Here is a 24,539-nt window from a genome sequence, read left to right on the forward strand (position 1 = left end):
TGCATCCCTTTGTTTATTTGAGGAGACAGGAAGACTGTGTGAAGGCTGCTTAGTCAGGGATATCAGCGTTGTTGGCAGGGGAGTGATTGCCAGTTGAAAAACAAGGCATTATTGCTCATTTTTTCCCTCTTATTAGTTTGATTACATTTGCAAATCAAATCAATCCATCAGACATGATCAGGCCTCGTCCGCATTTTAAGGAATAGTAATCTCCGTCTAATAAGATGCAAATGTGTCACATCGGTAAGTAACCAATAAATCATCGTCTTGTCTTTGGCAATCATTAAATATCAGAACCAACAGTCAATTTTTAGTATTTTCAATTTGCGATATGCCGCTGGAATATAAAGATAGATGGACGTAATTACACAAACCAAACACTATTTCAGTTCATTCCAGACAGCAAATTTAGTGGAAGGTATAACTGGCTTGTCATCACACTACATTATTCCTGGCGGTTCATGCAAAGTTCACAGACAAGCTTCAAATGGACATTGCTTTTTTACTCTCCTTAACAACATTCCCAGTACCACCACCAAACTTCAATAAATGACTTGAAATGCTGTAGGACATCACTCCCATCAGTGCACAGAAAGACACAGGAAGAGAAACATTGCACTTTTCTTACTTGCGGGCACCTTGTGCACGCGTAAGACTGAAGGCCAGAAGTTCCCTAATACCTGCTGCATTCTTTCTCCCTCTTTCTCTTCCTTTGTTTTTAGATGTTTTAATCTGAAATTTCAGTATTTCCTCAGAGTAACTTTTCACAATTTTTTCAAGTTACCTCAGGTTGAGTAATTACAAAACAATCAAAGACAGGGAGAAGGATTGGCACACCAGCTTCCCTCCCTCTCTCTTCTCATCCCCATCTTTTAGAGGAGTGAGAATTCAAATTGTTTTTCTTTATCCTTTTTTTTATTTAATTGATTTGGGATTTGGGAAAATTGATTGCCTCATGTGCATCCCAGGCATTAATTGATATATTTGTTGTCTGATTTGTGATGTCTTGCTTTCCATTAATGACTTTATTTGTGTACAACAATTTACATGCTTTTCAAGAAAGAAGAAGGCATAAGATTACACCCTGGCAGCAGGAGTGGCAAAATAAACCAAAGCCTCGTCTTAAGCAGCACAGCTTTTACCTGGATATTTTTGACTGATTTATTATTGTAGAGTACAGGCCCTAAAATTGCATACCTGCAGGGAGGCTGCTAATTTCCACAGGAATTTGGGCCTGTTGGAGATGATATTATTGGTCCTTCTTACAGTGATGAGTGACATGAGAGAGAGAGAGAGTGCAAAATACTGTCTCCCTGCTCCGACACAAGCGGCTGTGCGGAAATAAGAAAAGAGGATTTTGTAGGCTTTTGCTGACTTAATGTAGGTCTCCAGCACACCAAAGCCAGACAGTGGGCTTACTGTGCTTGACCTTAAGAAACTTCTTGCCATGAGCTGTGTGCCCTGGGTGGACCTGCTGCTGCAGCATCCTGTTCGTTGTGTTTGTTTCAGCTAGCTTGCTTTGGGAAGCTGAACTTCAGGTGCTTTGTAGTGATTTCTGGGGAGATCCTTTAGTCCCATCTGTGAGAAGATAGTTTTCACAGTAGCAGTTTGATTTGATTTGGTAAATGAATTAAATGGAAATTAGTGAAGAGGCTTTCTTTCTAGTGAGCACACCTACTTGCTTTGGGTTCCCCATCATGTTGAGCAAAGGGGTGGGGAGAGTGGATGTAAAAATGTGAACATGTAAGTCCTGGGTAGACACTGAGTGTTACTCGTTCTTGGTATCAAAACTCTTTTTTTCTAACGAGAGAAAATAGCAAAGAAATAGTTGTAAGCTGCAAACAGTGTTGATTCCACATGCCAGAGATTTCAACTTAAAAGTACCATCAATTAACAAAAATCTCTTGTTATTTTGAAAAGAAAGATGTTATTACCTGTATATATAGATTTTTATCCTCAAACTGGTGTCAGTCTCTAGCAGCTTTATGAATGCAAGAGGTTTATGCCAGATCTAAATGAAGCAACTAAGTAATTGTAGCTCTGGTCTCAGCAAAGTTTGAGAGCTTCCTGGCATTTTACATGAATGTGTTCCTGGATGTTGTTTACCTAAGTTGCTAGACTGGCGCTGCCAAATTGTCTTGCAAGTCTCTCATTTTTGTAGTCACCAGAGACTGGTGAGGAAAAGCTGCACACAGAGGCAATGTGCCTAAGAAGCTCAGCACCAGAACCTTATGTTCTGTCTAACCATTTTACATACTACCATGGTATGTTTAATTTGCTTTTTCATCAAATCAATAATGGGTCTAATTGAAAAAACTGGCAGAACTACAGTTCTACAGTTCAGCCTGACTACCAGTGTGAGTGTTTTCAGGAAATCAGAAATGTTGCACAACTACACAAGTGACACCTGTGTTAGTGCTGCACCTTTGCTACCAGTGTGTACAGAAACAAACATTACTCAGGTGCAGCACCTGTACCAATTGATCACTATGCTATCAGAATTAATCACCTGGTGTTCAGCTCAGAGAATAAAATTTACATCTTAATGTGTGACACTTATTCCACACACATGCACTGCTGAAAATTATACTATTCACTCCTGTTGGAAAGTGTGCTTCGATTTTTGTAGGCCTGGCAGGTCTTGTTCTTAATATTAATTCCCAAATATTTGGGGCAGGGGCTACATCCTTTCGAATAGAAACTTATACAGGACTGTGTAATAAAATACATTGTGGTGCTGGAGTTGCATGTCCCATATCCTGGTCTCACTCTCACAAGAAAAAGGGATTTTTGGGGATATTTAGTGCTTTGCAGAAAATAACCCACGTGAGGAGAAATAAATCAGTAAAGTTTGGCATTGGACAAGATTGGATGGCCCAGCACTGGTGCAGGTGCATTGGCTGACAGTGTGGAGGAGCTCGTGTGAGAACAGAACAAACTCCTACTGACAGGAGTGTTCGGTTATGCAGTCTGGTCAGCATCCGTGGGGCTTGCAGAAAGACCCAGGCCAGGTGCACCAACTGCAAGGTGAGGATTCCAAACCACTAATTTAAAAAGGAGGAAATGTGGATTTCAAGTTTATGTTTTGTATAATTGCAGAGCTAGTGGGGTTTTGAAATATGGCAAAGCCTTAGTCATTAGCATATGGTAATCACCTTTGCTGTTTAAAGAAAATAATAACAATAGAAAAGGTATTGTACATTGACACATGAAAATATAACGCTTTTCAGAGAAATTTTGTAGGGATTTTTTATTATGTGGCTAATTACATATTTACATGTAATGGCACTAGCAGAGCCATTACAGTCCATTGGGTAAATAATATGCATTTTAAAAACCATTTATAAATATGTATTTGTTTGATGGACCAGAACGGGTTTTTGAAGTCATTCTCATCCACTGAGTAAATAATATATGGATTGCTTTTAAAAATAAATATGTGTTTCTTCAATAGACATTCCAGGCAATTGGGTAAATAATATGCATTTTTCATATATTAAAAGAAATACATACAATGTATAGAAATCTGCCCTAAATATGTATCTTACTGAGCAAAATGACTCAAAAGTTGTCAGGCTTAGCTTTGAAATTTCTGTTGAGAATTGTCAGTTTGTATCACAGCCCAGAGTTAATTAAATGTATTTTATGCATTTTCATACAAACAGTACAATATCAATGTCTGTTTACAGTTTTACAACACTGGTGCACTTGACCCTCTCACTCAGTGCTGTAAAGTCAGCACTACATGGTCAAGGTCCTAGTTTTACTTTGTGTTCTTCCTAATGCAATGCCAGACACGTTCGTTTTGTGGGCATAGTCCTGCATCCATAGAAATACATGGGGAGGAGTGGTCACCTTTGTAGGAGCCATTTCAAACTCTCTTGTATTGCTCAGTTTTAGCCAAGAAAAGGTCTACAAAGTATATTCAACATTTCTGAGAAGTATATGAAGGGGGTAAAGGGACAAACTGGCTAAACTACTTAGAAAAGGGGCTTCATGTTTTCTCGTATTTTACCTGTTAGCCAACAGTGAGCAATAGATCAAAAGAGCATGAAGAAGAAGTGTTGAAGTTGAGCTTCATCATTTTCTAAATATTTTAGCCAGTTTATCTCTTCATATATTTCACATATTTTATATAAATGTTGAATATACTTAGTAGACCTTTTTTGGTTCAAATATTTGTTATTTTCAGACATTAAATGAATGAAACAGTGTAACAGCCCTGCTAATTTATTTATATGTATTATATCTGTAGTTTGCACAGAAAGATTGTGAGAAAGAGAAGGACTTTGTGACTCCAGCAGAATTACAGAGACAGTGGAAGATTTGGGAGCCCAAATTCTTCCTCATATTTTTCCTGTATAAATGTACCTCATGCTACATCTATGCTTCTGACATCACCTATGATACAGTCCTGAAAAGTGCTGATGTTAGTAAGTTAGTCAGCTCTTTGACAGGAGTGTATTTGGCAAGTGCCAGGTATAAATGACTTGTGCCCTGTGCAGTCAGGATAACTAAGTGGGGTTTAGACAGAATAGATGAGAGAATTCTCACCCCTTTCCTTCTCAGATCACTGATAGGGCACTTGACATCCATGAGGGAAGCTACAGTAAATGTCTGGTGACCATAAAGAACATCAGCAGACATTTGAAAGCAGATGTCTGGGTCGAGGAGAAAGCCAAAGAAACAAGAGATGATCCAGCAGTGTTGGCATGTGAAAATTTTGATTTAGATGCACTCTCAAATGGTGCATCCTCACAAAACACAACTGTGCTTTCTGTGTAATCTCTAAAATTACTGATGAATGTATCCAAACACCTGATAGTAGAGCCAGTTTGAGGGATTTGGGCCCATCAGAACACTTGGTGGGTGCAAGAATGTAGAAATAGGGTAAGGATTGCAAAATGAAACCCAACTCTTAAGCTTTTGAGAGCACTGAGAGCTGCATAGAAAAAAAAAGGGTAGGTAAATTAGTGTGGACCAATTAAGGAGAGGGCATTGCTGGTGGCACTATAAATTGACACACTGGTGCCCAGAAGGAGTAAGAGGGTCTGATATCAGAAGGAAAAGGAGGAAGGCTGAAAGCAGCAGAGCTTGCTTTTGTAAACGTGGTTACATGAGGTATCTCTGGGCATACCTAACACTTCTCTGTGAAGCACAAGAGCAGCTGAGATACTCTGGAGTGCTGGCCTGGTCACCATCAGTCATCGCTGTGCTCAGACACGGGTGCTGGAGTATGTCACCATGCTGGTCATGAGGGGAGAGAAGGAAGGTGGTGATACTAAAGATTGTCTAGGGAAGGCAGTCTGGGCCTTAAGAGATGGGAGACATGAAATAAAATGTGAAGGAGCTGAGGGATGAGATGGCACAACTGCAAAAGAAAGAGTTTGTATCTCAGTCACTCTGTGGCCATATTGAATATGATTGTTAAATTCTCGGTATAATTAAAAGAGATAGGAGTGTTCATACATTTTGTTGCAAATTGATATGATCTTTTTTGCCAGTGATCTGAATAAGATTGTACTATAGTTTTTAATTTAGCAGATTAAGAAGCACAATTAAAATATCATGAAAAAGATCGTAATCTAAACCTCTGGGGTTTTTTTGCTTATCCCTGCCAAGTTGATAACAAGAGCCGGTGTATGTAACAATTACCTCCACTACTGTAAATTTACTCTAGTTTGTGGGCTGAAGTGTTAATAAATACCTTGCAGTATTCCAGAGGGAGAAGCTTTCCATCTAATTAATAAAACTGGGAAGAATACCCAGGACACTGAACCATATCTTTCTTATTAGTGTTGGCTTCTACAAAGGAGAATCCCTCAATCTCAGCACATTAGTAAATGTCATACTCCTGGGCTGCACAGAGACCTCTTGAAAAACTGCTGATTTGCTGTGGAAAAAAAATCACCATAGACTTCAGAAACAATTCAGCTAGGGAATACCAAGTGTAGAAAATCAGTGTAAAGCATGGCATGCATTATAGCAGCTACGATTTGTGCCCCATTTGGTGAATATTCAAAGAGGAAACATACAATTATATTCCTTCCCATATCCCTTCCTTTTGTGATCTGTCCTAATGTGTCTGTGCTTTTTCTGTGTCTGAAGGTGGCCTTACTGCAGTCAGGGCTTTTTTGAGACTTTGCAAAACCTCTTGTTCATGTGTTCTCTAAAGCAGTTTCCTAAAAACAGTTCCTACTCATACATAACATACATGCAGCTGTTCATTAAAAAAACCCAGAAATCACTTGAAGAAGAAAAATGTTTTAAACCCAATACTGAAAAGAAAGTCTTTCCCAAAATACATAAAGCTGATTACCTTTTCCTTTGCAGTAATTTGTATTTGGCAAAAATAAACTCTAACTATGCCTCAGCTAGTCCTGTTTCAAGGTAGTTTGCAACTAAACTGCAAATTAACTTTCTGACATGCTCAAAATTCCTTGCTATACTTTACTAAAATCTTACAGTAATCTTAAATTATGGAATATTGATAGGCATTGTCTAACAGACTAGACATTTACCATAGAGATTAAAACTTAATGCATTTCGTTTGTAAAATAAAAAATTGTAAGGTGGCATTTATACATTTTCTCACATTATCATCATTATTTTTATTAGATCAGTGTAGCAAACTGGTATTAATGCCTCAGATAGAAATAGAAATAACATTTTTGTATTTACTTCCTACTTGAAGTTCTTGCTCTTAAAAATTGTCCTGCTGTGTATATTTGTAGCTGCTTTTTACTCTACTGATGTGGATGATGGAGGGAATAAAAAAGGTAAAGCCACAGAGTTTATCTGTGAGGTTGATGCTAATTTGGCTAAATGAGTCCACCTGATGGAAAGCAGAGAAGGTAAAAGATCTGCCAGTTTCTTTGTCTACATGCATTCTTCTCAGTTTTCCTAGTGCATTTTTAAACAGGGGTCTTCACCAAATTCTGGTAAATTCTAAAAGTATTAGAAGGCAATTTAAAGTCCTGTCCAGGAATTATGGCCTGGTGGTTGTGTAGTCTAGTATGTAAATGCTGGGTTATTTTCCCCATTAAGAATGTTTATGATGCTTCCACATGCACTGCAGGAGGCAGATCAGTTCACACCATGTACAGTGGATACTCACCATACATGCAGTTTCAGTAAAGCATGTTAAAAGCAGGTACTGGTCCTTAAAGACCATATATCAAGCATCCTCAGCATTATGCCAGAGGAACCTGAATCATGCATTCCCTTGCCTGTGTTCAGGTGCAGTTTTGTCGGCCAGTGACCCTTTGTGACTCTGTTCCCCGTTTCAGAAAATACTTCTTTGATCTGACCTGGGTGATAACATTATTATTTTGTCCTTCAGCAAAGACAGTTTTTTATATTAGAAGAAAGGACATATTTAATAAGCAAAGAATACAAGTTAATGAGCAGGTGATCTTTATTCATTTCGGTAGCTTTCGGAATACCCTGGGTTTGCTCAGTACAAATGCGTGCGTACACAGGCTTATGCAAACACACACTAATGCATGCACCTGCCTGCTTTTGTGGCTGTGATAACACCATGGATCTTCCTTATCCATTATTTTCTTCTTTCCACAGAAGCAGTGCAGTGAGAGCTCAGTTGCTGTGATTTTGAAATTCTTACCCTGGGGCACATCTCTTCTCCTTCTGAGCTTCAGTTCTTAGGAGCAGGTTCGAAACACCTCAAAGAAAGGCAGCCCAAATTCTGAGGCTTCAGTTTTTAGGAAACTGTGAACTGAATGCTATAGGTCATGGACACACACTCTGCTGCCTTCAGCAGTGATCAGTCTCAGAGGAGGGGACATGAACCCTATAGTAGGCAGAAGCCTCAGGAAAACTATTTTGAATTCCTTATGCTTAGAGATTGGATGAAATAAGGAGGGAAAATATCCTTGTCCTCTTAATTTGGATTTGAGTGTTAATACCTGGAGCTATTCTGGCTGTCCATGTAAGCATCAGCTCCCTCTCTGAGTTCTTGGCTTCTGTGACATCCTTTGGCAAGAAGTTCTCCAGTCCAGGTACTCTGTGAATGAATTTCCCTTTGCTTCCATTTTGAATTTCCTGTATTTTACTGTAGTGGTGCTTGGTCTGTGTTTTGAGACAGACAGAATAAAAGCTTTAGAACTACTTTTTATATCATTAATTTATGTACACTTCTACTCCATTCTCTTGTACATCACTGTTTTGAGGAAGACAATTCCTGCTTTCTGAGTCTCTTTTCATAAGAGTTTTCTTAGGTACTGCTTTACTTTCTTTGAACCTCCTCTAAATCTGTCATGTTTTCTTTAGAAAGGGCCAAGCCATTCTGTTAGTCTATTTAAAATGAGAGGGTACAGATGATACTTTTATTTTAACTCTTCTTGCCTTCTGAAGTGCTTTTAGCCTCAGCCACGAGCATGGCATCAGCTTCACAACTGACCCTGGGCTACTGGAATGGGTACTAATAGATGCAGTTTCCAAGCTAATGTTTTCACACTCCTCCCTGGACTCTTTCAGAATTGGTCAGGAGCTGCAGCTCTCCATTTCTTTTTCTCACCTAGAGATCATTTAGTCAGCCTTGTCTCACTCTGGCGGGACTAACACTGCCTACTCAGAAGGCCTCCTGTCTTAAATTAAGAGGGCATTGATGGAGGTCACCTCCATAACTAGGACATAAACTGCATTCTGGTGTTGCAGGTACCAAGAGCATATATAATCCCATTTTTTCTTTAACTTGCTCTGAATTTTAGAAGTATTTTCATTTTCAGACTGAAAATAATGTCGGACAATGTTGCATGAAATTGCATCTGTGGTGCTGCCTCCAGTGAAAGCCTATCATCTAACGTCACCTCTGTGCATCTGCTCATGATAATGCATTTAGAAATCAGGGATGGTTGCTTTTTTCAGTCTCAGAAACAAGTGACCTGGATTCACTTTTAAAAATATGATTTGCAAACTTGTTGGCTGGGATTCTTCTTTTGAGGATAACTTGATTTGTCCACATAAGTCCCCTTTGTCAAATTTAATAGATGGATTAAGTGACCCCTTGACTTCCATATAAAAATTCACAGTTCTTAAAAAACACGTAATTTTGTGGGGGAATTGTTAAGGGGTTTTTCATCTTTAAGAAATCAAACAAATTCCTAACTAAGAGAGACAGAGAGAGTAGGTTGCCTTTCTGCAAGCCTCCAGCTTTCCCAAGTGTCTCATCCTCTCCCCTCTGTCATCCTGAGGCAATGTGCCTGCATTTGTGTGTAGATTTATAGTTTATCTTTATCTATGGCTTCATCTGTAGGTAGCTATTATAGCCGCCTTGCCTGGATATTGTTTGGGCCTGATAGATCTGTCTGTAGTTCATCAAAGGGGAGCTGAGTGGCTAAAAGCCATTGGGTCCAGCTGAGGATGAAATACGAGCCATCAGCCTTGGTAATGGCTGTAAAATTTCATAATTACACGGCCTTTATTACATTGCATAATGATCCTGAAGCAGTATGGAACAATTAATTAAGATTTTCAACCGTGGCTCTTTCAGAAATTAAAAGGTGCTAGTGGCTGAGAAATGGGGAAGTGTCTTGTCCTAAAAGCATTAGGGATGCTTAAGAAGTACTTCCTGGGTACTTAAAAAAAGGGGGAGGGGGTGGGGAGGAAGAAAAAGAAGTGAAGAAAAGAGACAAGAGAAAGAAGATAACTAGTTAAGCAGATAATGTCAGAGTAAAATTTTTTGTACTTGACTGCTAATTCTTAATGTCAAAGCTGGATCTAAAATTCCTGCAATAGTCACTGCCATAAAGTTGTTCCTTTTTTTGTTCTGTAAAAATCTTCATGCCTTTTTTCCCCCCTGTTCTGTTCTAGCCATTTGTCACATTTATAGAAGTTGAGCTCTGCACATTATTAAATAAATGCATGCCGTGACTCAGGAGGAGGGTCACTTAGCTGTGTATTGGGCGTACTGACCAAGGATTTACTCTTACCCACTTTCTCATGTCTGAGGCCATTGAAATTCTTTGAAGATCTCTGCAGTTTGACAGACATCCCCAAGGAAGATTTTTTTTTCTTTACTGTTTTGATATTTTTCTTCTTTCCTTTTCATCTTGTAAATGCAGCATGTCAGATGTAATATAATATTTTCCATGAGATTGACCTCAGACCTGATCAGAAGTAATTAGATTCGTAAGGTGCTGCAAAGGTGTCTCACGGATTTCTGATGTACATACTGAAAGAGGAAGTGTTTATATGTGTGCAGAGAATAGGCAGGGAGAAACAAGAGGCCTGAACTGTGTGTGTGCACGTTACCTGTTGTGATCACCTGCTGGGTACAGTTCTGAACAGCAGCAAATTGTGACCCAGGTGGGATGTGGTACTCACTGTGCCAATGGACTGCCATTGTCCAAAGTGGTGAAGACAGCAAAAATAACACTGGTGATCTCCATGCACCAAGGCTGTCAGGTCTTTAGAGGAAGGAATCTCCTTTTCACTGTCTTCCTGTCTCCCTCAAAACTATTTTGATTCATGCAAACTCTCACTGTAACTCCTAGTGTTGCATGTTACTGTTTTTAAATTGACCAGTCATCATGTAAGGTCCTATCATTCTAAATATTTGATGAGAAGCTAAGGTCTTTCCAAGGCACCTCTAATCATAAACTTCCTGCAGGAAATTTAGAAAGGATTATGTGTTTCAAGGAGGAGCCGGCTGCTTAAAGTAAATTCTCTTGTTGAGTCATTTATTCCCTTAATAGGAATTTTCTGATCTGCTGTCATTCTTGTTCACACACTGGGTGTCACTGCCTCTAAAACACTTGTCATTCTTTAATGGAAACAAAATAGTCATTGCAGTCAGAGCCGCAATGTCATTCCACTACCCCTTGCTGCGTCGGCAATAGTGAAAATGACAGAGCGGCTCTCAGTAGGGGTAATTAAAATGTAAATATTGATATTTTATTATTTGAAATTACTTTCCAGTGCGGCATTTAATATCTCTCCATCTGTGCGGCTCTGTTTAGTGGTCACTTTAGTGCAGCTCTGGGATGCCAAGCGGCGGCTTGATCCCCGTTATGTCAAAATGCTTGTTGCTGCTTAATTTTGATATCTAATTAAGTGGAAAAGTACAGTCCACACTGTAATCCATGGCATCTTAACCAGCTGCTTGGGTATATTTAGAATTAATCTCCACTATGGAATCATCCTAATGTATGCAATTAAGAGTCTGCCGATGGCTAATTAGGTGTATTAGAATCAGGCAGCTTCCTTTTTTTTTTCTTTTCTTTTTTCTGTCCTTTTTTTTTCCCTGTGTGTGGACTGTTGCAGACTTAAGACACAGTCTCCAGAGATGATCTTAATGGTACATGCACACTCAACTAAGTAAACTAGAAATTTCACATTCTATGTCTCTCTCCCCCAAACCAGGGAGACTGTAAACATCATTTGAATTTTTTAGCATCTGCAGCACATTAAGAAAATCAACTAACTGGCAGAAAAGTTTTAAAAATTCGGAAGAGGATGGAAGATGTGTAGGACAGTGGTCTGAGCTGTTATTTTCCTGCCACAGGGTGAGAGGGGATATTTAACCAAAATTGTGTAGCCTGAAGATTTTGCTTTGGCAATGGAGAGAGATTTTAGGTAGCTCAGCACACACAGGGTTAACAGAGATCCGTTGATTGGATCGCAAGCATGGTTGTCTCCTTATGCTAATACATTCCTGTATTGGATTCATATTATTCACATGATTGGGGAATTCCTGGAAACCTGACTTTGCCTGATGGAAAGACGGAGGGAGCAGGGATTGCCACCGCTCTCAGGGAGGAAATGACTGGTGGCTTCCCCAGGGGAGCAGAAGGCAAACAGCAGTGACCCAGCACTCCTGCAGGAAAAGCACTCTCAAAGCAGACCCAGAGAGGTTACGAATGAAAGGCAACATGTATTAAATGCACAAGAAATCCCTCCTTTCTGTGGAAAAAAAAAACCCAGAAGTGATACTTCACAATCCGGCAAACTTGATTTTGAAGACTAATGTGCTGGAGAAACCTGAACTCTAAATTTCTTGATATCCCCAGTCAGTATATGCAATTGTTGGGAGGCTGATTGTGTACAAAGGCTGAAGCAAGCAGAACCTGAACTAACACTGATTGTATTTATTAGATTAGCAAACTTTTTCTGTCAAGGTTGTCCCTTTTTTCCCTTTTTTCTTTTTAGTTTTGTTTAGCTGAGTAAAAATTAAAAAGGAGGCAAAAGGGTCAATATTTTTTGTTTAATTATGTGTGATTGTAGTTTCTTTTCTGCTAGCTGGCCTCATTGGAGGATCTAAGTAAGCCATACACGCACAGGATATGAAGATATTATGGTGGCTATTTTAAGCTGAACTGTATTACTGTTCTCTAGAATGGATTTTGGAAGAAATTCTGCCCTGTTCATTGTACTCTTTATTTTTCATCTATGTTCACTTTACTAATGACTAAGTGTAGTTTTTATTTTTCCACCCGCAAAGCTGGCTTTATTGTACTCATAGTCAAATATATATATCCACAACAGATTGAAAAAGAATTTGGGTGAAATCAATATTTTTATGTTGAAAATATGATTGATGTTTTTTTTTTTTTTATAAAGGCTCAGTGAAAGAAGAAATCAGGGCCATAAATACGATCCTGCTCCATTTTCTCCTGTAATTTCAGGAGCACACCATATCATGACATCCACCTCTGCTACCTTCAAAAAGGGCACCACAAAAAAATTCCATAGTCTAGCCAAACCATAGTTGAAGGTTAAATTTAAAAAAACTAGAAGAATTCACTTTTAAGAAGCAGATCAGATCACATATGTAGTGCATTAAAAAGATCAGCCTCAGGAATCTGCAAGTTCATACTGCTGACCTGGAGGAGACTTACAGCCTCATTGGGCCATATTGCACTGTTAGCCTGAATTTTAAAACTTTTCCATTGTCCATGTCTTAGAATTGAGAACCTCACTGCAGAGAGGTAATGCACCACGAGTCCTAACTGTCTTACATAGTGGGGAAAAAAAGGGGTAAAAAGATTTCCTGGAACACACTTATCAGGTGTTTCTCTGTTCTCAGAGCACCTGGTGATAAAACGAAATACAAGTGTTTCATCTTACATCTTTTTAATGTAAGATTGGTGTGAGTTTGCTGTAAAGCTGTTTGAAATTGTGGAAGTTCCAGTGGTAAAATCAGCCCAAAGGGAAAATCAGGTATTCATCTGTTTAACTCTCTTGTTTTATATTTTCCTTTTTCTTGGTGAATACTGAGATAATAAGGTGTGAAATTAAAATTAATGGAAATAAAGAGTACAGTGCTTTCAACAATACATTTCAAAAATGCCATTGTAAAGTACTCCATGCATGGAGGTCTTACTAACTCTGCTCTGAAGCAAGGGAAACTTGCTAGATTTTTTTATCTCTAGTGGTTCACTTCATAATGTTAGCAACTGGTTATATGAAGTCAGGGAGACATCCTCAATCAGTCCTGTTTTCCAGCTCCTTGCCATTATTAATACTAAAGAAGCAGCTCATGAGGGCTTGCACTTGAACTAGAAATAAGAAATTTTAAAGTAGCTGCCTGGAAATACTTGGGTGCTTAGAGTGGGATGTCTCTGATTCCAGTACTGAAATCAGTTTGAGCTGTAGTGGGTTACACCTCACTATGTGCATCTGACCCTGGGAAGAAATGACAGCCTCAAATTGCTCCTGTTTAGTGTTATCATGTAAGGTTTCACAGGGTAAAAGACAAACCAGAAATATTCCTAACTGGTATTTAAATTACATTAACACCTTTTTGTATAGCTTGAGTGAAAGGTCACGCTAGACAAGGAGCATCTTCACTGTTTGTAAATGTCTAATTTGCTGCTTTTAAATTGCTGTGAACTTCACTTACTTAGTCCTGCTGAATGAATCCAGTGTTGCAAATACTTCTGACAAGCGAATATTTGCTTAGTGAGAATCCATTGTTCATAATGGATTGAGAGGGACATGCAGTGTGAATGCATTTTTATTGCCGTGCCATCTCTCTGCTGTTGTTTCAGTGAGATGAAAGTAGCGTTGTGATAACAGCCCCGGGTTTCTTAGTGCTCTGTGTGGCATTTCCCGTCCTCCTGGTAGGTGTTAGTGAAAAAGTGCTTATCACAGGCATTTTTCCATGTTACAAAATATAAAAAAATATGTATATTTTATAAGAACTTGGACAGCAAGAGTTAGGAATACAAACACACTTAAAGAAAACCCGATGAAAGTGCGCAGGCTTTGCTGCAAACATCCCAACGCTGTCCAAATGTATTTTTTTTGCCCCCCCTCCCTTTTTTTTTTTTAAATTGGAGGCAGATTGACTCCTGGGCAGCTCTGTGATGAGTGCAGCCCGAGCTGCCCTCTCCCAGGGCTGCACAGATAACAGATGGCAGTCGCCACTCGTCGCGCCGCTCGAGCCCCGGTGCTGCCTGTGCAGTGCTCTGCTCTGCTCTGGGGACAGGAGGAGAGGGGAGGCTGCGCAGCACAGCACAGCATCACCCAGCAAAGGTAGTGCTCTCACTGTGCCAAAGTTGCTGGGTGGAATCCATGTCTGAGCTTACCTTTAATTGCAGAACCTCAGCTCCAGGGAGTGGGGGAGCTGAACTCAGCAATCTGCATAAATCGAGCCTTTGGTTGTATTTCTGGTCATTCAGAGTCTGTGCTTTTGGAACTTGATTTTTCATTTTCAAGCCTGGGCAAATACCTGCGTTTTTTATTTTGTGAGATGATACCTTTCACATGAAAATGTGAGTCAGACTTGAATTTCAGCGGGTTATGGCATCATGTGCAATTATTAGCCTTTGACCACGGGCTCCATAAGCAAAGGGGTATGAAAAAAAACTCAAACCAAACCTGAAATAATGGATTCACCCTGGCATAATGAGTTGTATCTGTTTCTGTTCCAGCTTTCACGAAATTTCATCCATAATCTGGGAAATATGTTTGGTGATTAGTGAGAGCACTCTCCTTCTGTCTAATGGTTTCCAAAACCACTGAAATGTTTGTGGGTCTTGATACATATTTTTAGACTACACAGTACTTGAAATATAATTAAATCAATTTTTTCTTGAATTACTATAATAAAAATGATCTCTTACTTCAGCTCTGTGTGTGAGGTTCAGCCCTACATGTAGCCTAAAAAAATGAATTAATGCCATCCTCTTGGATTTTTGAGAGAATAACAGTAAAGGGCAGTCAGGCTGTGAAGGTTTCCTTCAGCAAATTCTATGATCATGTCTAGAAAACATTACATTGCCCTAGCAGAAATTTCACTGGTGAAATTTCCCTGGCCTTTTTTTACATCCCTGGAAGGCAGCTGAAGTTGCTGGATGGATCCAAGCGCTTGGCTGAGTGTGTGCCAGGGAGGGAGAGGAGGGCAGACTGACAGCTGTACATCTGAGAGTGCACTGGACACAAATCTGATCTTGGAATGGAGGTTCTTCACATTCTCCTCAGTGCAGCCAGGATAAGCCTGTTGGCCATTTGACCATGAGGCCTCTAAATACACTCTCTAAATAAAGCAATCCAAGCTAAAATGCTAAAGTGTGTTCTTTAAAGTATGTAAAATATCCGTTTGTTCTTTTGACAATGGTGACTGTGCATCATTAAAAAAAAATTTTAAAAACCTATGCTGGAAACATCAGTACCCATAAAACATTTAGAAAGAAGTTAATCTATCAAAATTAAGTGTAAATAATTTAAAAATCCTACTCTTGATATTTGAACTGTGTAAATGTATTGCATCTGTAACAGACGAATGAACATGTCATGAGCAAGTGCAGCTTTGATTATAAAAAATGTAAATGAAGATATTTGAAGTACAAACCAGGGCAAGCAAGAGGAATATTTTACTCATAAAGTTAACAATCACACAAACAACCGGTAAAATAAATGGGAGGCAATTACCAGAAAAGGCAAGCAACTCCCAGATTTACCAGCAATTTCATACCTGGTTTGATCAAATGTTCAGATTTCTGAACACATATCAGAGGGGAAGGGAAACTCAGTCCTTGCAAAGCGAAATAAACTCTAGGATTTAAGCCTGAGTAGCCTGATTGAGGCATTGCATCAAATGTTTACAGATGAAAACAATGGTAAGTCCAGCCACTGCCTTTTTTGTTTTTAGGCCAGTAGTTCTCAAAGTGCTGTGTGCAAGGCACAGATCTTAGTTCGGCACTTGACCATCTGCAGCTGCTTCACTCTGGCCCCTAGTGAGTTACTGTCCATGAAGTCCATCTTAATGAAGTAGAGGAAAGGGTCTTCAGGAATATAAAAGATTTACCCTGCTTAACATGGAGCTGTGTGCAATGTGAAATAGAGAGCAAGTGGTGCATGTGCTGATATTTGAAAAGGTCTGTGGTTTAAGCAGCCCCGTTGAAGAGGCTGTGAACTGTGTTTGGAGCTGGCTTGGAGTGCTGAGCACTGCAGAGTGCAGTCAGCTCGATGCCCCTTGTTCCTATAATAAAAATGGTAAGGCCTTTTTACCTATTTATGTCTGCTTCCTTTGAGCTTTGGGTTTACTGGTATGCAAAAGGAAAAAAAAACCAAAACTAACAAGTGTATGTTCAGTGGCTCAATCAACCTTTTTTTCTCAATCCACACTCAGTGATCTCAGTGAGTCATTCCGGCATAATTACAATTTGAGTGTGATACACTGTTTGTAGAAAAGTATCTATTTTTAGCAGAAGAAGCACTATAGTCCCTGAAAGGAGGAGAAAGAAGGGGGAAAAAAGGAAGGAAATCTGTAACCAGCAAATCAAGGCTATTGTTAACTGATATTAGGAGACACCCCGTAGATTTACAATGCTTGCACTCAGCCACAAAAAACCACACTGAACAGAATGCCTACCAGGGGTTAAATTCATATGCCTGCGCTGCAGCCTATTTCTGTCAACACTCAGCTCAGGAAATAAACATTTATGCTTTCTGAAATGAAAGTGTATTTTTGAAGACTAGCCGTCAGATATTTTTTGCCCTTCACACTTTCAAATGCTTAGCCTTTTTTGTAAGTTGACTGCAAAGTGCATCAGTTTGCTAGGCAAAAAGGAAAAAAAAAATCTTGACAAGTGCCCATGGCATCATTGTCAAGCACACGAGCGTCTAGTGGAAGATGGCAGGAGGGTTGGCACAAAACATGCTTCCTTCAAGCTTCTTACCTCAGGGGTACCTGACTCTTGAGAAGCCTTTCAATCCTTCCAAATGACGTTGTTGCAGGCTGTCATATGGTTTATTTGGAGTGTGCTGTATCACAGATAAACACGCTGTTTAACTGCAGGTCAAGGTACGGAGTCATCCTGCCAGCAAACACCTCAGATACATCAGATGGCTCTGACTTGGGCAGGGAGATGGAGAGAGATCAAAGTTGTCACCAGTATGGTCCATGATAAAGGGGGAGAAAGGGGCTCAGCATTGTATTTTAAAATGTCATTACACAGTTCTGCATTGAAAGCAGTGACCTGCGAGGCTCTGAAGGATTGAGGGCCCACACAATGCATTACAAAGTTCCAGCCCACACCATCATGCAGCATCTGAGGGTGGTTTGGACACAGCTTGGAGATGGGACTGGAGAGGTTAAGACTGGTCAGAAGGATCAAAGGGTACAAGTTGGAGACTTCTTAAAAAATAGTTACAATTTAATATCGAAAATATCCCCTTGTCAGAGAACATGGTTGATCTGGGAGATTCACATAACAAAAACTCACAGACTCAGAGTTTGGCATGAAATAAGTATAACCTTCTCCAAACAATTAAAAATAAATCTCTGTATATAAATATATAAGCTTGTGTTATCTATTGTTTTAACTGTGACTTGATGAGCACATATTAAAGGGCATTGCTGTGATGCAAGAGACATGCTGGATGCTTTCACATTTTATGAAAAAACAAAACAAACCCAGATTAATTACAACTTCATTCAGCTTTGCATTCCCACGAGGGATGCCTTTAAATGTTAAAACATGCTTTCACTGAACAGGCTTTCAAGGGAAAGTTACTTCGATCAGGAACAAAATAGTCATGTTGATTTGATTTATTATTGAAGGGTGGAACAGCATGCTTTATATTTGCCAGTTTTCCTATAATGTAAAAAATTTCTTTTGATTTTTTTATGTGTCATATAAAAACAACTGGTATATTTACTGCTACAGAATGCAGATTTTTCAAGAGTGCAGTACAATAAATTATATTAACATCCCATTTTCCCCCCTCACAGGGCATATGTAATTTTCTTTGACTGTGGCACACAATAAATGTTACTGAAACATACTATTATTTATTTTTTAAAAAATAAAACCAATGCCAAAGAACATGTTTGAAAATAGGTAAGTGAATAAAAGAAGGAAGTTGGGAGGTTTTCAGGAAAAAAAAGGAGAGAAATTGCAGATTAAACTTTTTTTAATCAAAACAGATTTTATTGCTTTTTGGTTAATTAAACCTCTCAGAAGTGTGTGAAACATTGTTATACTCGAAAAATTGTTAATTTGTAAATCACAGGGACAAAAGGGCTCCACTGCAACTTTAAAGTTTCTATGCACGTAAATGTCAATAGAGTGCCTTCTCCATCATCAGCACTAAATTCACATTGATGCCTCTTTTCTTCTCTGTATTGATCCTTCCATGAGAACGTAGATTTGTATCTGTTAATTAATGCGTCCTGAAACAGCGTTTGTATTAATCAGGCAGATAAGAAAAATTGGATGCCTGCACCCTCATGACAACCGTAAAAGTGCTGGCCCTGATAAAATCGTGGATGGACCTCAATAAAAAAGTTCCTCCTTCCACTCAATAAACTAATCATCCTGCTTTTAATTATTCGGCAGAAAGATGTGTGGAGATTGGAGAATGTGTAAATCTATTTACTAACAGCAGTGTCTGGGAGGGAGAATGGGGCTGTCACAGGACGGTGCTGCAGGCTACATTCTCTGTCCATCTGCTGCTGCAGAAAAACTGCTTCTTGAAAGCCGGCAAGGAACAGAAATGTTGGAGCTAATTGAAATCCTGAATTCCTCCCTATAACCTTTGAAATGATTATTTCTTCTCCATTTCCCTCTTATTTATTTTAATCACAGATGTGTTATTTTCCACTGTCACATCTTTAAGGCTTTCCTGTTGTTGTTGGATCAGGTTTTGTTGCTTTGTTTTTTGTTTTGGTTTTTTTTGTATTTTAAGACAGAGAGCTACAGTTCTATCACAGGACTCAAAAGACAGTAAGAGAAAATGAAAACAAATAAGGAGGGAGAGAAAAATGAGAGAGAGAGCACATGCAGCCAGTTTTATATTTCATTTTTTTATGGATGCCTGGTGGTTTGGATGTGGGCTTTTCTTTTTTATTGTATTAGTTTTGCTGCTTAGTGCTTATGGAGAAAATCTTGTTTGGAGTAGATGCCTTGCAGATTTGCTAGTTTATGATATACTCTTGCATGACTGTAACTCTTGACTTTAAAAACAGAAAAATGCATTTAAGTGTAATTGAACGCCAAAAAGAATGTTCTTACAGCAGGAACGCTGTCAAAGGACATGTAAGCAACTCCATAAACAACTAAATGAAAGCCTCAGACATGTCTTAAGACCCTCTAAGAAAAGCTTGACTAATCCCCTTTGATGATTTTATTAAGTACTTGTGGTTGATGGTGCCAACTGGCAAACTGCTGCATTTCACCAACAGGCCAGGAAAATCACTTCCTCTCCCATATTGTTTTCTAGCACCTAATGTGATTGGGATATTAGCAGTTTGATATAATAAATTAACAGGTACTGTAAACAGAAGTCTGAAAGGTAAGGCAGCAAAGATGTTTGCCCTTAGTGATCCTATTAGGAAAGACAGCAGGGAGAGAGGGGAAAAAAACAAGCAAAAGTTAAAGTCATTAAGAGGCATTTAATAAATGTTTGGTTGCCCTCAAAAAAAGGATGGTGTGATTGCTATTCAGTTGGCACTTCAGTGTGCCACCCTGTTATTTCAACAAGTGTAGCAGTGCCAGGAGCCAGAACAGAAGTGATTAGGGTCTTTTCTGAGAAGGATGGGTGTCCTCTTTTCCCTGAAGTTAAAGTTCAAAAATAATTTTTTTTCTTTTTCATCCCTACCTTAATTCTATTAAAATATAAAATCTTCCCTTTTAATAAAGTTTTCTATGTTTTCTCATAAATTATCCTTCTTGGATTATGGTAGTGATGGATAGAGTAGGGAGATCCCTGTGTCACAGCATTAGGTTTTTACAACTAAGCACAAGTGTTTTGCAACAAAGAAGATGTCATACAAATCACAGATTGCCAGTGCAGTACCCCACAAATTAATATGATTTTTACAGGAAGAGCCTGCAAATTCTTGCTTATTTAAAACTTTTCTTTTGATTAGAAAATGTTTGATTTTATATTGATTTTCTTTCCTGTAGTTGGATGGGGAGGAGAACACAAAAGCAGAAGGGAGAATAATAGAATGTGTGCATGCTTTGTCACAATGTATATAAAAATAAATCAAAAAGAGGATCAGATTTCCAAATGTGCTTAATATTTTTCCTGTATTTTTATTTTTTCATATTCAGGATTCTCCACTTTGTCTCTAGCTGACCAGATGAGCCTTCTGCAGAGTGCTTGGATGGAGATCTTGATTCTTGGTGTTGTATACCGGTCACTTTCTTTTGAGGATGAGCTCGTATATGCTGAAGATTATATTATGGATGAAGACCAGTCCAAACTGGCAGGCCTTCTTGACCTTAACAATGCCATACTGCAGCTGGTAAAGAAATACAAGAGCATGAAGCTGGAGAAAGAAGAATTTGTCACCCTCAAAGCTATAGCACTTGCTAATTCAGGTTGGCAGAGTGGCATGACAATTGCTACATTTTTAATATTTCTTTCTTTCTTTCTTTCTTTCTTTCTTTCTTTCTTTCTTTCTTTCTTTCTTTCTTTCTTTCTTTCTTTCTTTCTTTCTTTTCTGTGATCTGGTTTCAAACGGGATTTTAGAATAAGAAATTGCTAATCAGACTTTAAAACTAAAAGGCAACAAATAAAGCAGTTCTAACTAGGAACAACTTTCTGGTTCAAAGTAGTTGTGGAATATGTTCCTAAGGGAGTGGAGAATATTCCACTGTATCCTTTGGAGAGTGTTTTACAGGCAGAGATCCCTTCAAATTAAAATAGCTGTTGTTCTCCTAAATCCATTTCATAATGCAGACAAGTCTAATCATTGCAATTAAAGCAAAAGAAAGGATGCTGGAGAATATGCTATATATTTTCTCTTTAAAGGGAGCTACTGATTAATTTGATAAACTAAATTCAGGATATGGGAGGAGGGGGGGAAATCCATATTGAATCTCACAAGGACCACACCTTACATTGCGGATTCTTTGCATTTACGAGAGTGCTTCTGCAAAAAATTATTACCTATGCAGCAAGAGTTAAAAAATTTTAGAAAGATTTTTTTTTCCTGCATTTGAATTTAAAAGTGCTGAACCAGTGAATACGGTCAGATAAGTAAAAATCGTTTGTGCTTTGTTGTTTTTCTTTTTGTGTCTCCTTAATGCTTTATTGTGGTCTTAAGTCCCTTTTAGCATTTGCATAAAGTTCACGATAGATCCCTCTTTAATGACGTGCCGATCATTAGATACCTGTGTGTCAATAACATGCTCTGATGCTATGTTCCATTGACAGTCACACCGTGCCCCTCCATCTGCTTTTGTTTTGACCCTATCTTTGAACTTTATCTTGGTTGCTGGCCAGTAGTTTTCCCTTTAATTACAAGAAGGAAACTGTCAATAAAATCTGTTAAATGGGATGCAATGAGTGGCTTGAATGGGCGGACGGCTATTTGTTCAAATTCTGCAGCATTCAAGGTATTGACAGTTTGTTTTCTGGGGCCATATGTGACGATCAATCTCAGGCTGGGCTCAGCCGCGCTGAAAAATGAAAAACCAGATTGCTTTTGCTTACTTGTGGATGACGACTTGTGATTTGGCGTGGTCCTAGTGAGATGAGACCTTCTGCCCAAATTGCCCCCCTGAGAGCCGGGACGCGTGACTGTTTTTAGAAATAATTTTTTAATTGATTTTGTAATTAACAGTTCATCTACAATATTGATGCATGAATCCTCAGATTGATAGGAGGGAAATTGTTTTCAACAATGAAGTTGTACTTTCGTATTTATCTTTGTAATGTGATTTAGCACTCTGCATTTTTAATTGGAAATATAGTTCAAAAACATGCAAAGCCAAAATGCTTATTAGTTTCTTTGTAAAATATTCTCCACCCCACTAACTCTGTCCTTAATTTTAGAATATTATCTTATTCCAGATTTAACAAAATACTGAAATGCCTCTCAAAGATCAAAATTATTCCTAATTGAAGATCTGTTTATAATTTTTGACCATTGTAAATAGACACTTGAGGATGCTTTGCAGCTCCAGGAAGGTTATTTCTCAAAATTGGTCATGCTTAATGATCAGAGCAAGAAAGTTATCTGCAATTAGGAGTCTAAATGGAGAAGGGCTTTTGTATTTATTTAAATTCTGTAATTAAAATACTGAATTAGAAATACTTTGCAGTTTATTTGACGAAAAGGATGAGGACTAGCATAAACAGATATGATGTTAAATACCACTCCCACTTTCCCTCCCACCCAAAAAAAAAGGAAATATATGCAGTGTTTAAGTAATAATAAAAAATAACTGCTGCCAAAAAAAAGTTTAGTCATACACTGTGCATAGAGTGTATCAAAATCATCTGTAGCTTCATTAACTTCGCTGGAAATTACAACCAGGATAATGTCAGAGATAAATACAGTTCAGCATACTAAAATTCAGGGCACATTGAAGTGAAAACCTTTCCTTCCCTCATCTTCAAAGAAATAAAATTGCTGTTTTAAAATAAAACTGTTGCAAGGAGGAGTTAAAAAGTAGCCCAGACATTCCACTTCCCCTTCAACAGTGTTTCAAATGCTGACATTCAGGATTTCAGTTTCAGGTTGTGCATGCAGCAGATACCAAACTTCTACCAGCTGCAGCTACAGTAATTTGTAGGTGTAAAATAGCACCTGCAGAACTAGAGCCCATCAGTGGATATCAGGCCCTTAGTGTTTCAGTTTACAAATGCTGTTAAAATTTAAATAAAATTTAAGTTGATTTAAATAATTTTGGGGTTTTTTAATAGACAAAAGCAGAATAGATTATTTTCATGTAATAGGAACTTGGTTAATGAAAATATAGCTCTATAAAAAACCAAAATGCCGTTAGAAAATCAGCCAGTAGCAATTCACATTTTAATATATTTTTATTGCTACTTCTGCTTACTTCCACTGTTTATTTTTTCAGTTTAAAATATATTAGCCTTTTTATAGCTGTGGAGAGTATAATAAGAAATCTTGGGTGTTTCAGACATTTTTGCCATATCCACACTGTTTAGAAAGATGCCCAGGTTGGCTCTACTGTAAACAGTTGACAAAGATGGTTTTATAGCTCTGTATCTGTGTTAGTGATTTATGATACAGTGTCATAGTACTTTCCCTGCTGGTGTTTGGAGGCAGGAAAAAGAAATTGTAGATTGTCTTCATATCGATTGTATTTTGTTTGAATAAATACCACAAGCTTGGTTTTGGCCAAAAAATCTCAGTAGTGTGAGCACTGAAACACACACTTTTCTTTAGGTCTACAGAGCCCATTTGTGCAGTGCTGGATGTGAGATAATCCTGCCATTTGGTCCCTAAAAGGTGGGGAGGAGTAGCAGTTTTTCAGGGAGATTCTCTGACAGCTACTATCAAATATTCCCCCCGCAGGGCTGGCAATGCCACACCAACCTCCATAAATTTCCAGAAATGCAAGATGTGGCTACGTTGTAGATTGTCACTCATTCCAAACTGAGTGCATATGGACTCTGAGAAGTTTAAATACACATAGGGGAGCACAGCACTGAAATGTATAGACATTTCATCGTGCATACGTTAAGTCTGTACAGGCATGGCTTCAACAGTTACATTTAATATGTTAATATGGAATTTATCAGGTTAGATTTAAGCATCTGCATTGATTTGATAGTAATTAACACAGCCTTTACTCTTCAGAGAAGTCACTCTTTCCTTGGCATTGCCCTTGTCCTGCCGGTATCACGGGTTCCTCCCTCGTTTCTCTGCCCTCCGTACGCAGCAGCAGCCAGGAGGCACCGGGGCCGCGCTGCCCCCTCGCACCGCCCAAACAGCGAGCTGGCACCAATGAGCACTTTGTTTACCCACGCAGAAAATCAGCTTTGAATGCTTTCCAAAACATGCATGTACCAATTACTTCCTCATGTGTAAGGGAAGGTGAAATATTTACAAAATATGCTCGAAGTGTGCACAAGTGCAGGCACGCGCACGGGAACGCTCCGGCACGGAAAGGATGGGCTGCTCCTCTCTGCTCTGCTAGGACGTGTTCCCGTGTATTGATTGGGGTAATACTGTGCAGGGAGTCGCAGGTGAGCAGCTTTTGGAAATTGCCTAATCAGTAAGGACCAAATTGAGCCCCAAGGCCAAATGTTGCAGATGAGTTTAGGAGTCACAACTGAGACCAGAGTTACAAGAGAAGCTCAGT

General features: G+C 38.8%; 1 protein-coding gene across 27 annotated transcripts in view; it reads left to right on the forward strand.

Moving 5' to 3' along the window:
* The window catches only part of ESRRG (estrogen related receptor gamma), a 372,262-nt gene that overhangs the window by 336,929 nt on the left and 10,794 nt on the right, over positions 1–24,539 (forward strand). For all 27 annotated transcript variants that reach the window (XM_074537074.1, XM_074537062.1, XM_074537057.1 and 24 more), the window contains one exon: positions 20,526–20,795. In XM_074537074.1, the coding sequence (XP_074393175.1) occupies positions 20,526–20,795 (270 nt within the window). The remainder of the gene's footprint in view (positions 1–20,525; positions 20,796–24,539) is intronic.

This window comes from Zonotrichia albicollis, chromosome 3, assembly GCF_047830755.1.
Source record: "Zonotrichia albicollis isolate bZonAlb1 chromosome 3, bZonAlb1.hap1, whole genome shotgun sequence".
Classification (NCBI taxonomy): domain Eukaryota; kingdom Metazoa; phylum Chordata; class Aves; order Passeriformes; family Passerellidae; genus Zonotrichia; species Zonotrichia albicollis.